The 13893-nt window shown below is 39.0% G+C and overlaps 1 protein-coding gene and 1 non-coding gene across 2 annotated transcripts; one reads left to right on the plus strand and one right to left on the minus strand.

The window, feature by feature from the left end:
• Positions 1 to 245: 245 nt before the first annotated feature.
• LOC145575522 (uncharacterized) lies at positions 246 to 812 on the minus strand. The gene has a single exon (XM_081633382.1). It carries the CDS (start codon positions 810 to 812, stop codon positions 246 to 248), a length of 567 nt encoding a protein of 188 aa, XP_081489508.1.
• A 6157-nt stretch (positions 813 to 6969) lies between these two features.
• LOC145577324 (small nucleolar RNA R71) lies at positions 6970 to 7074 on the plus strand. Its single transcript, XR_014098769.1, has one exon. It is a non-coding gene; the product is annotated as a small nucleolar RNA R71 (small nucleolar RNA).
• Positions 7075 to 13893: the final 6819 nt, after the last annotated feature.

Raw genomic sequence — 13893 nt, forward strand, 5'->3', positions numbered from 1 at the left:
CTCCTTTGGAACGGCCGCTCCTCTAGGCTGTTTTGAGGAGTGAAATTCGATCCTTTTCCTTCACTTAGCCACATTTCTCAATTCAACTTCCACCCTACAAAAGCAAACAACACAAAATTCATATGTTCAATTCCAAAATTAATCCAAACCATTAAAACACAAAATTAAAAGGAAAAGAAACTCGGGTTGCCTCCCGAGAAGCGCTTCTTTATGAGGTCGCTAGCTTGACCATGAGAAAAGTCTCATCAAGGAGGGGGCTTGGGATCTAAAGGATCAAGCCTTAAACATTCAACGAGACCAACTTCTTCCTTGCAAAAATAGTCTTTCAATCGATGACCATAAACCATAAACTTGTTTCCATCCGCATCTAACTCAAAAGAACCATAAGGAATAGTCTTTGATACAACAAAAGGCCCCGACCATTTGGACTTGAGTTTTCCCAGAAACAAACGAAGCCTTGAGTTGAAAAGCAACACCTTATCTCCTATCTTAAAGTTCTTGTTTCTTATATGTTGGTCGTGCCACTTTTTGGTCTTCTCCTTGTAAAGCCTCGAGTTTTCATATGCGTCATATCTAAGCTCCTCGAGTTCATTGAGCTTGAGCAATCTCTTTTCTCCGGCCAACGACATATCCATGTTTAGCTCCTTAATAGCCCACCAAGCTTTATATTCCAATTCCACCGGCAAATGACAAAGCTTCCCATAGACTAACCGATAAGGGGTCGTAACAATAATAGTCTTGTATGCTGTTCTAAGAGCCCATAGCGTGTCATCGAGTTTGAGCGACCAATCTTTCCTCAATTTGTTTACCATCCTTTCAAGGAGGTTCTTGATTTCTCGATTCGACACCTCCACTTTCCCTTGAGTTTGAGGATGATAGGGAAGACCAACTTTGTGATGAACTCCATATCTCTTGAGAAGAGCTTCAAATTGTTTTTTGGCGAAATGGGAGCCTCCATCGCTAATTAACACCCTTGGAACCCCAAATCGAGGAAAATGGTCTTCTTTAGAAGCTTTAGCACAACCTTATGATCATTGGTAGGAGAAGGTATGGCTTCAATCCACTTAGTTACCTAATCAACAGCTTACAAGATACATAAATTCCCACAAGCGGAAACAAAAGGCCCCATAAAGTCGACACCCCGCACATCAAAAGGCTCAACTTCCAAAATGTTTTGTTGAGGCATTTCATCTCTCTTGGTTATGCCACCACTTCTCTAACATGTATCGCATCTCAACACAAACTTAAGAGCATCCTTATGCAACGTTGGCCACCATGGGGAATGACCCCACAAGCAAGAAAATTTGCTATATCGGCATACCATGGGCTAGATGCCGAAGCCAAAGCCATAAGAGTTTCAAATCCCATTTCCTCATTGATTGGCACATCTTCCTTATTCTCAAAAGGAAGCCTAGACAAATTATCCGTGTAGGGAATATTTCAAGCATTACCCCAAACTTGAACCCCACTATGATCATACACTTAAGCATGGTGGCGTCCAAAGGGAAGGAAGCTAAAGCAAAAGAGTCACCAACAAGTTTTAGGAACTTGTAAACCGTTCACAGGGTGAAGGTTACATCCCTTAACGATCCATGAGATCGTTAACTCCAATAGGTCTGGAACCATGACTAGTGTTCGGGGATGAAGGTACAAATCCAACCTAAAATAGATTGAACCTGCCTTAAATAGGCCTCTACTTTATTCTTCTCGTATTCATGTGCGCTTTCTGACTAACATACAATCAATAGGTTAACCCTAAACCTGTTTAATCTACGTTGGTTGAATATTAATGCACAAATAAAGTTATTATTGGCGATCACTTAAATTATAATCATATTAGCGCTAAACAAGATTATTAATTATCTTATTAAGCGTGATTACAAGTACAAATTCCCTTTAAACATGCATAAAAGGCGTGATCAAGCAATAACAATAAATATAATAAACAAGCAACATAATAAATCAAAATCATGTTAAAGCATAATATTAATAGCAAGATCCTAGGCATGATACTAACAAGATTAATTACAAACCCTAGTATGTCACTAAACAATAAAAATCAAAGCTTTAGCCCTAACATGATACTAACATGCTATTGATATGATATTAGAAATATTAGTTAACCCTAAACATGATACTAGGAAGCAATAAAACATCCTAACATGATACTAGGAATCAAAATAACAATCTTAACATGGTTTCTATATCATAAGATAAATTAAACAATTAAAGTACTTACTTGGATGCCTCGTACCTCTTTCTAATAACAAAATACAAACTTTAGTAACTTCAAGGAAAATATAAAATCAAACAATCAAATTAAATAATTGAAATAGAGATTTGGGAACAAACCCTCAAAAATATCAAACCTTTCACATCTAGGGCAAAGGCAACTTCGAACTTGGCTAGGTGTGTCTAGTGCTAATGTATGAGGAATTTTGTAAGAGGGAAGGTTAGAAAGAGAGAGAGAATATCAAGAATTTCTTGATAAGAGTTGATGATTGAAAAAGGGAGGTTTAAGGACGCTATTTATAATGAAAACAGTTCGGATATGATAAAAAAGGAATCGGAGTTCGAAAAGGAATAAAACACGACGCTGTCACCATAATAGCCCCTGTCGCCGCGTGACAGAGTGCAGCGCCGCGCGACAAGCCTGTCGTCTGGCGCTGCAAGACAGTTTTTATGGATTTTGTTTTTATCATATCTTTTGATCCAGAAGTCCAATTAAGGAATATAATATGTCGTTGGAAAGCTCTTGAAGTCTACTTTGCAACCCAATTGGAATTAGATTAAAATCTTTTGTAGATAAAAATATATGGCCGAAATAGTGGGATGGTGTCAGTTTTGGAGATAAAATCGTATTCCTTTTATATCTTTTTCGTTATAGCTCGGAATTAATATTATAATATATCATTGGAAAGATAATTTCAAGATCTATCCAACCATATAAGATTTGGATAAAAATCATGAGGCAAAAAAATAATATCTGATTGTCTTTGAACATCTTTAAATTCGAATAGAATTAGGACTTAAAAAAGGAAAGTTTTAAAAAAGGAAAGTTTTTATTCAATTTCAAACTCTTTGATTTTATCTTTTCAAAAAGGATAATTAAGATCTTTTAGAAACTCGTAGAAGCTTCTAATAAATCCTAATTAGTTTAGGAATATGATTAAACCTTTGGACCCTCCACATGATCATTGGGCCGTAGGTAAGATCCGGTTCGAGCCCAGTTTAGTATTTTGGCTATAACTTCCTCAGTATTCATCGGAATTGGGCTTATAATATATCGTTGGAAAGGTCTTTTCAAACCCCGTCTAACTACACTATTATTGGACCCATATCATGGACCAAACTAAAATGGAATGCACGTTTTTCACAAATAGGGTAAGAAAAGAAATATTTTCAAAAACAGAAAGAAGAGATATTTTAATAAAAACACATCCTCATCACTAGACTTTTCACACTTTCACTTCGTTCGATAATCAAATGACGTGAAAGGTATTCATCACTGGATTTGGTTTTGGGGAGACACATTTGGGTGTCTATAATCCGCCACGTAGTTCTCCGCTCCCTTTTTGTCCCTCATTTCCATGTGAAAATCTTGGAGGGAGAGAACCCAACGGATAAGTCGTGGCTTTGCTTCCTTCTTAGTCATGAGATATTGGACAATTATATGATCCGTGTACACAATAACCTTAGAGAAAATAAGATAAGATCGAAACTTGTCAAATGCAAACACCAGCGCTAACATTTCCTTTTCTGTTGTAGTGAAATTCTTTTGAGCTTCATCGAGCGTTCTACTTGCATAGTAGATGACATATGATCTTCCTTCTTTCTTTTGCCCAAGCACGGCACCTATTGCAAAGTCACTAGCATCGCATATTAGCACAACGGGAGAGGAAATGAGAGCTTCCTTGAGCTTGTGAAACGCCTCAAGGTAAGCCTCATTGAAGTTAAAAACATCCTTTTTGAGTAATTCGGTCAAAGGTTTGGCGATTGATGAAAAGTCTTTAATGAACCTCCGGTAAAAACTGGCATGCCCAAGAAAAGCTCTCACTCCCGTAATGGAGGTAGGAGGGGGCAACTTTGCTATCACCGAAACTTTGGCCGGATCAACCTCAATGCCATTCTTTGAAACTTTATGGCCAAGAACAATACCCTCCTCAACCATAAAGTGACATTTTTCCCAATTCAAAACCAAACTCGTCTCTTGACACCTTTTCAAAACTTTTTCAAGATTATAAAGACAATTGTCAAAAGACGAGCCACCAACACTAAAATCATCCATGAATACCTCAATTTCTTTTTCAAGCATCTTAGAGAAAATAGAAGTCATGCATCGTTGGAAAGTTGAAGGAGCATTGCATAACCCGAATGACATTATTTGGTATGCAAATGTTCCATATGGACATGTGAAAGTAGTTTTCTCTTGATCACTTGGATGGGTAAGGATTTGGAAAAATCCGGAGTACCCATCCAAGAAGCAAAAGAAAGCATGGTGAGAAAGTATTTCCAACATTTGGTCCATGAATGGGAAAGGAAAATGGTCCTTCTTTGTATTTTTGTTCAATCTCCTATAATCAATACACATCCTCCACCCGGTCACTGTCCAGGTGAAGATTTCCTCTCCTCCTTCATTTTTGACGATGGTCATTCCACCCTTTTTTGGAACTACATGAACCGGGCTAACCCATTTGCTATCGGAGATAGCATAAATGATGCCCGCTTCACGTAGTTTCAAAATCTCTTTCTTGACAACCTCTTGGAGGTTGGGGTTCAACCTCCTTTAAGGTTCAATGAAGGTGGATAATCATCCTCAAGATGAATACGATGCATGCACAAAGAAGGGCTAATACCCTTGATATCATCAATGTTATACCCTATAACATCTTTATATTTTCTCAAAACATCAAGCAATTTTTCCAGATAAATTCGTCAAGGTTAGCATTGACGATAATTGGGTATTTTCTCTCATTGTCAAGAAAAGCATATTTTAAAGAAGGGGGAAGGGGTTTGAGTTCTACCTTGGGAGGAGGCGTAGAACTCTCCTCCATTTTCTCCTCTTCTTGTTCAAGCTCGATTTCAACTTCTTGTTCAACCTCATCCACCTTCGAGGTTTCCTCCATAACCATGACGAAATCTTTAGCCTCTAGTGAATGAAACTCTTCCTTGCAAGTAAGAGCTTCAATCATTGGATCTTGCGGCCTCATCACTACCCTCCCCAAACGATCTAACTCCTCATTAACAATATCGACTCGGTAGCATTTCTCAACCATGGGGGTCTTGAGTAACTTGGAGAACTCAAAGGCAATCTTCTCATCGGCCACCTCACATGTAATGGTGTTGTTCTTGCAATTGATGACCGCCCCAAGGTTTTAAGAGCTTCACGACCCAAGATCAAAGGAGTATCAACATCTTCCTCCATATCCATCACTACAAAATCACATGGCACATAGATATGCCCAACTTGGATAGGAACATCTTCAAGTTCACCACAAGGGAGCTTAACCGAGAGATCGGCTAGTTGAATTGTTTTTCTTGTAGGTATCATTTCAATATTGAGCTTTTGTGCAATGGAGAGGGGAATTAAGCTAACACTTGCTCCTAGATCCGCCAAGGCACCCCTAGGTTCCATGTTACCGACTTAACCGGTAAAGTAAAGCTTCCTGGGTCCTTCTCTTTCTTTGGCATCTTGTGTTGAACGAGTGCACTAACTTGATGAAGGAGGGTAATGAGCTCGTCATTGAGCTTCCTCTTGTTGGTTAAGATATCCTTGAGAAATTTGGAGTAGGAAGGCATTTGGGTAACAACCTCGATGAAAGGGAGACTTATGTGTAAGTTCTTCATTTTACACTTAGGAATTTGTGAATTTATCATTCAATTTTCTCTCCGCAACCCTCCAGGGAAAAGGAACCGGCTCATCTAAATTCCTAGTCTCACTAGGAATTGAGGTTGTTTTCTCATCATTGTGCTTCTTTTTCTCTACATTCTCTCATTTCCCAACGCCTTTGTCTTCTTCAACTCTCTTCTCTACCCTCACACTTTCTTTCTCTTCTCCCTCTTTAGGCCCTTCATAAGATGTGCCTGATCTCAATGTAATTTCCTTGCAAGAATCGGGTTTCAAGTTGTGAGAGGGGTTAGGTTGTGGTTGCCCGGGTAAGGTAGAAGGTGAGTTGAAAGGTACTCTCTCGGCCAATTGAGCTAATTGCGAATCAACCATCTTGTTATGAGCTTTGACTTCTTGCATTTGTTGATGAGTGGCTTGGAGTTGTTGATTCATGGCTTGGAGTTGTTGGAGAATTTGGGTTTGTGTGGAATCGGATCGAAATGCTTGATCTTGACTCCTTTGAGACCCTTGATTTTGATTGTTGTATTGGTTTTGGTTGTTGCATTGGTTGTTTCTTAGGTAGTTACCCTTCGGGTTTTGGTTTTGAAGTGGAGGTGGGTTTTGATATTGCGAGTTGGAATTGTATGATGATTGGGCTTGTTGCCCCCATTGTTAAGGTTGAAGTGTAAATCCGGGTGGTGGTTTTCTCCAAGCTACTCCTCCACCACTTCCCCTATATCCATCTTGCCTTGAGTTGTAAGCCGCGACATGTTCGGGGCTCAAGCCTCCATAATAAGATGTATCGTGGTTTGTACCACTACAATTTTGACATGAGAAGGAATTGACTTGAGAGGAGCTCGACCCACTATTAACACTTGTGTTCAACTTTGCCAGCCCCTTGGTCAAAAGCTCTATTTGATGTTGCAATTGGTCAACCTTCTCTAATTCATACATCCCACTTTTCTTCGGTGCATTCCTCCTTCTACCACCCCAAGAGTAGTTCTTCGCCACTTCTTCGATCGTTGCCTCAACTTGGTTTTGGGGGATCTTGATCAATTGTCCACCCGCCCCCGCATCCAAGTTAGCTCTAGACATGGGTTCCAATCCATCATAGAAGAATCGCATGAGCAAGCTTTGATTGTATTCATGGTGAGGACATGCTTGTACCAACTCCTTGAATCTTTCCCAAGCTTCACTAAGACTCTCATCCGTTTCTTGTTCAAATGATGCAATCTTCCTTCTCATCTCGGCGGTCTTTTCCTCGGAAATGAATCTCTTCAAACATGCCTTGACTATCTCTCTCCATGTTGTGAGAGAATTTGGCCTCACTTGCTTAAGCCACTTCTTAGCTCTACCCGAAAGAGATTGGCGAAATAGATGCATTCGGATGTACTCTTGAGAAACTTGATTGGTTTGAATCATAGCACATAGCTCGAGAAATCTATCAAGGTTCTTAATGGGATCTTCACTTGGAGAACCCGAAAATTGCTCCCCTTGTACCATCCTTGTGTATTGGGGATGAATGGTAAATTTGGTTTCCGTGACGGGAAGCAGGATCCCTCCCGTGAGCTTATAATCCTTCGGATTTCCAAACTCACGAAACAAAACTTCATCCTCTTCTCCCGCCATTGTCTCACTTTGAGAACTTGAAGAACAAGAGTCACTCCCACTATCAACAATAGAACCAAGACCTCTTCCCTCTTCTTGATAAAGCCTACGGACTGGTCTCAATGTTCGGTCGATCTCATGGTCAATGTTATGAGTGGGCGGACCTTGAGATCTCCTAAGCATCCACCAAATCTAAGCGAACAATTAGCAATGACAAGTAGGATAAAGCAAGCAAAACAAAAAGGAAAGGCACATAAAATGACTCTAACAATAGCAAAAATACATGCAAAACAAGCCACTTCCCCGGCAATGGCGCCAAAATTTGATCGCGGGTTAATAGGTTGTTGGGACTACTACCCTAATGAAATTATAAATTTATAAACACTTTACTACCCTAATGCAAATATATGGGTAATCAAAGAATCGAACCCAAAGGAAGCACACGAGTTTATACACCAATTCCACTAATGCAAGAGTAAACGAGGGAATATTTTTGTTGGTTTTCTTGATTAAGTAAATAAGCACTTAAGAAAGGAAGACAAAAAGGATTAATCAAAGATAGACAAATGCTAGGGGTATGGGGGTGTCAAACATGATCGAACATAAATGAACAATGAAGATTGTCTTGAATAGCATGCCATAGAATGCTAAGTTCTACTCAAACAACTCACTTTCATGCAATTGCTTAAGCAAATCAATGAACTAAGTCTTGTTCTAATCGAATCATTTTCATGCATCCAATTAGTCACTAATTATGGCAAGGGATTAAGAGTGCACAATACATAAAACTCTACTTAGATAATTCATTTTCATGCAATCATCAAAGTAAAGGCGATCTTAGTCTAATCCAAAATCATTCTCATGCATTTAAATTAGGGAACATCAAATAATGTGCTACTAATAATCTCAAGCTATGAAAAATTATATCTTTCATCAATTTATGGCATGATTTCAATCAAGTCATCATCAATCATCAACATTAACACATGTTTATCACCCCCTTCCCCTAGCTAAAAACTAAGCCTAGGAAAGAGAAACTAACCATTATAGCAAAACCAAATAAGGATTCAATAAACACAAAACTAAACATGATTGAAAACTAATAAAAATAATACCAACAAGTTCAACTAAAGAGATAGATGAAATAAGCAATAACAAAGCAAATAACTCAAACTAAAAGAAAGGATAAGAGATTACTAAAGAGGAACTTGATTAAAGATGAAAGCTTGAAACTTTTGCATTGAAATAACCTTGAACAAAATCTTGAATACAATGAAGAAAACTTGAAGAATAAGCTACTTTCTCTCTCTAGATTAGGTTTTAAAATCTGAATAATCCTCTCATTATAACCATAAGGGTATTTATACCCCCCCTCATTTCCCTAAATTAAGTCTACAAAAAGAAATAAAAGAGTACGGAATACCCAGTGGAACGGCCGCTCCATCGGGGGGGAGCGGGCGCTCTACAGGGTCAAAAAAAAATCAACGACCCAGGGGGCGGGCGCTCACCATGATAGGAATGGGCACTCCTACCGGTGGGAGCGAGAACTCCTTCAGGTAGGAACGGGCGCTCCTATAGATGGGAGCGGGCGCTCCTATAGATGAGAGCGGCCGCTCCAGTAATCTTATCCGAACCTTCAAAGTTTCTTCATTCTGGACTCTTTATCTCTTCCAAGGCATTCCAAAGCATCCCAAGCATAAGCGAAGTCTCGGAAAAGGTAATGTACGCCTTTCATTCAACCTGCACAAATACTCATACACAACATAAGCAAAGAAAAGGAGGAAAGAGATAAAGAAAGAAGAAAAAGGGAGAAAAGGCTAAGAAAGACAAAACATCACAAAAACGAAGATAAAGCGCTATGAAAAGGCCCAAACAAGCGTAAATGAGGGGAGAATTCTCGATAAAAAAAAAAGGATAAAAGAGTGGCATAAATGCTACTCATCAGACAGCAGCGACTAATATAGCCTCAAGTGGACGTTGGACCATCTGGCTGACAAAGGGGGGCTAAAACCTTACGTCTTGAAGTCCAAAGCGACTGTCAAGACGAATCCGGGACAGTCGTCCAAGACTGCCCAACCTACTAGTAGCTCGGACACTGACAAAGAGCCGGTCTACACCATAGTAGGATGATTCGCAATTGGTGGTCCGACCATCCGGCGCACTAAGGATCATCTGAAGAAGATGATCCATGCTGTTGATGAGGGTCAAGCGTCTGCCAGCAGCACCTTCCCAAACGTCCTCATCATTGAGAATGATAGGTGATATGTCTATTTTATATAGTTATTTACCCCCGTCCCTTGGTCATAATTAGTAGTGTTTTTGGCTCTTTAGAGCCACTTTTATTACTAATTTGTATTTTCTAGTGCCTTCGTAGTCTTGGTTGAGTTTTTTAGGAAATTGCACACTTGGAGCATTTTCCCGGATTTATTGGAGTAATTACGAGCATTAGAAGACCATGACCATCTTTCGTAGCCCGAGGCGGTTTCGATTCATCAAACCGGTGATTAAGGGCTCAATATAGGAGAAGCCGAGGCATTGGACCGAGTTTTAAAGCCCCAAAGAGGAAATCCGAATTGAGCTAAAGAATTGGAGCCCAATAAAGAGTCCAAGTAGCTTCGCCCGTCCGGATAGGGCCTTGCCCAAAGGCGCGCCCAGCCGGGCGGGGCGGAAGAAGGAATGGGCAGCTCTTCACCCGAGCTCGCGCCCAACCGGGCGCGAGAGAAGCTTCAAAGACAAAAAGGCGGGCCCAGCCGGGCGGTGCTTCGCTCGACCGGACGCGTGTCTTGGAGGACCGTTTTCGACGTTTTTCACTTAGTTTCTAATTAAGATTTTTAGGAGTTTGTATAAATACGTTTTATTAGCTTTTGATACAATTACCTCTTTTTCATTAGTTTAATCTTCTCTTAAGCTTAAACTTCTCTCTTGTTTTACTCTCTCTATAACTTTGTTCCTTAATTCAACTCATTATTTCCGTCAAGTTTGGTAACAATTTCTTCCTTATTAATTTTAGTAATTTAATTTCTTTAATTCATCATGTCTTGTTTATTTGCTTTGATTAATTTAGATTTAATTATGTGTGAGTAGTTTTCTTTCTAGAGTTTGTGGGGATCCATAAATAATATAAAGGGGTAATTTATTATTGTTGATTGTCAATGCTAGATTAATTTCCTATTGATTGATTTAATGCTATGCAATTAGATTTGTGCAGATTTAATTTGTATGAGTTATGCAGTATTGATTCGAGATTCAAGAGATGAGAATTGGTGTTTAAGCTTAGTTTCAATAGGCAGACTAATTTATAAATGGTTAAGTCGAGATTCGAGAGATGAGATTTAATACCGGTAAATTAACTCTATGATTGTAATACGTAGCGAAAGCCTTTTATGATCTGATTAATTGATGCATTGATGATTGATTATTATGTTTTACCCTAGAATATTATTTATTGGTGAACCTATACCCTAGGCTTTTATTCATTGATTTCTCCCTATTTTTATCTCCCTTAGTTTATTTCATCACATCTATAATTTGGTTACTTAATAATTTAGATTATTTTAATTGATTAGGAATAGGAAGACTTGTTTCCCTGTGGATCGACCCTTCTTCCCTATTTGCATAGTTAGAGGAACTTAGGAATTACTTTTTATTAGGTGATACGACTTTAGCCTGTCAAATTTTGGCGCTGTTGCCGGGGAAGCAGTTTTATTTTTATTTCTAATTGTTTTTTGTAGTCTAGATTATTCTCCTTCGTCCCAGAGAACGTGAGTTCATTGGGACAGTTCTCATATTTGTCGTCTAGTTCTTTGTTTATGCCCAGGTGTTCCAGATCAGGTTACATCACTTTCGATCCTGAGATTGATCGTTCTTTTCATAGACAAAAGAATTTGAACAGGCAAATACTGGCAGGTTCTGGTGGTGATATTCCTAGGGATTCCAGTGATTCAGAAATTTCTTTAGAACCAGAATCAGAGATGACAGGAAATCCACCTAAAAAGGTCAGCGATTATTCGCAGCCGTCACTGACGGATTTTCCACATCTCAATCCTACTCCGGCTCTTGATGAAGTGCAATTCGAGATTAAGCCCCAGTTTATCACGATCATAGAAAGGAAGCAATTCAGTGGAGCTAAGGGTGAAGACCCAAATCTTCATATTGCAGAAAACTGTCAATATTGCAATACCATTAGGCAAGTTGGGGTCACACAAGACCAAATCAGGGAGATCCTTTTTCCTTTCTCTTTATGTGGAAAAGCTAAATTGTGGTTTAATGGTTTGAATAGAATTGCGCTTGGTATTACTAACTGGGAGACTCTTGTTTTGAATTTTTATAACAAATATTACCCTGCAGAGAGGACGACTTTACTAAGGAGTGCAACTCAAAACTTTGCCCAAGAGCTAGATGAAACTTTATATAAGGCTTGGGAAAGATTCAAGGATCTACAGAGAGAGTGTCCCCACCATAATTTAGCACAGTGGCAGTTGATCCAAGCCTTTTACAATGGGATTTGAAATTCATCTAGAACAATTTTAGATTTTGCAGCCAGTGGGAAGTTTATGAATCTTAATGTTGATGATGCAGGTCAAGTTATCGAAGATATAGCAATTCACAATTCCCAACATGGGAATCCTAGAGGTTTTTCTAACAAAGGGAAACATAGTGTTGACTCCGTATCCTTCTTACAAGCTCAATTAATCTCTATTTGTCAGAAATTAGATAATCTTAGTGCTGCAAATATAGCTAATGTTTCTGCTATTAATAATAATTCTAATGATGCTTTTTGTGAAATTTTTTGAATTGTAAGTCATTGGGAGCAAGATTGCAGGAGTCCCGTGGAGCAAGTTAATGCCTTTCAAGCTTATAGGCAGAACGACCCATACTCGAACACCTACAATCTTGGGTTCTGGAACCATCCATATCTTTCTTACCGGAGCAACAATGTTCAAAACCCGTTGCCCCCACAACAATCACAAGCACCACAACAACCACAGCAGAAATATTACCATCCTAACTCTGGCCAAACCCAATCACAACCATCCTCATCCTCTGACCCTACTTTGTCAGAAATTAGAGCGATGCTATTAAGTATGCAAAAGCACATGGAGAGTAGGGATGCTCAAATTGATTCAATCATTGCTCATAATAAAATCATGGATAATCAAACTGCGCAGATTTCCTCTACCTTACAAGCCCGCCAACAAGGAGCCCTACCATCACAGCCAATCAGACCTATAGATCAAGCTTTTTCAATTACTCTGAGGAGTGGTTCACACTATGATGGACCCCTTATGCCCAGAGATGATGAACCTGTTTTAATGAAAAATGCTAATCTTGGTTCTGTTAAACAAAACAATGTCGCTATTAGCCCTGCAGGGCTCCAAGATAGTACTAATATCTCTGATGATACATTGCAGGGTACAACTCCAGGGAAGGTCGCAACTCAAGATAAGAATAACGATGTTCAAAAGCCAGTTATCAAACTTCCTTTCCCTTATAGACATTTGAAGACTAAATTGGATAAGCAGTTTGGTAAGTTCCTGAAGATGGTGAAAAACTTGCAAGTAACAGTTCCTTTCACAGAGTTAATTACACAAATTCTTGCATATGCTATATTCATGAATAAAATCTTGACTAGGAAAAGATCTATTAGTGAGGTAGAGACAGTCGCCTTTACTGCAGAATGCAGTGCTGTACTACAAAATAAATCTCCACCTAAGCTGAAAGATCCGGGTAGTTTTTCTATCCCTTTTCATATTGGCAATCTGATTATTGATAACGCATTATGTGATTTGGGTTCTAGTGTTAGTGTTATGCCATTATCTATGTGCTCTAAGCTAAATATTGGTAAATTAAAAGCTACTAATATTACTCTTTAAATGGCCGACCGTTCTTTTAAATACCCTTTAGGTATGTTAGAGGATGTTCCTGTTAAAGTAGGTAAATTTTATATACCTGTTGATTTTGTTGTTCTTGATATGGTGGAGGATTTGCAAACCCCAATTATTTTGGGTAGACCATTCCTCCATACTGCAAGAGCAATTATAGATGTGAAAAGTGGTAAACTGACACTATCGATAGGGAATGATAATATTATTTTTAATTTGAATAATGTCCCTAAAAGCCCCATGATAGAGGAGAAGTGTTTTAGAATTGATGTGGTGGATAATAATTGTTCTAAAGAGCCCCAAGCTCTTGTTGAAGATCCCTTGGAGGCAATATCTTGTGTTGCATCTTGTATAGGAAAAACTAGCATATAGAAAGAGGAAGTGGATGCAATAGAAAGAGCCCTATACTGTGAAGGGCTTGGCTTTGAAGATGAGAAAGTGTAGAAAAGTGAGCAAGTTGCGAATACCGTGCCCATAGTGAGAGTTCCACCTGATCGAGTTGCAATTGCTCAATCAAGTGAAAAACCAAGACAATTAAAGGCCAAAAAGGGTTCCCTTGCGAGCAGTAGCGAAGAA

This window comes from Chenopodium album, chromosome 13 (assembly GCF_948465745.1).
Source record: "Chenopodium album chromosome 13, dcCheAlbu1.1, whole genome shotgun sequence".
In the NCBI taxonomy this organism is placed as follows: Eukaryota; Viridiplantae; Streptophyta; class Magnoliopsida; order Caryophyllales; family Amaranthaceae; genus Chenopodium; species Chenopodium album.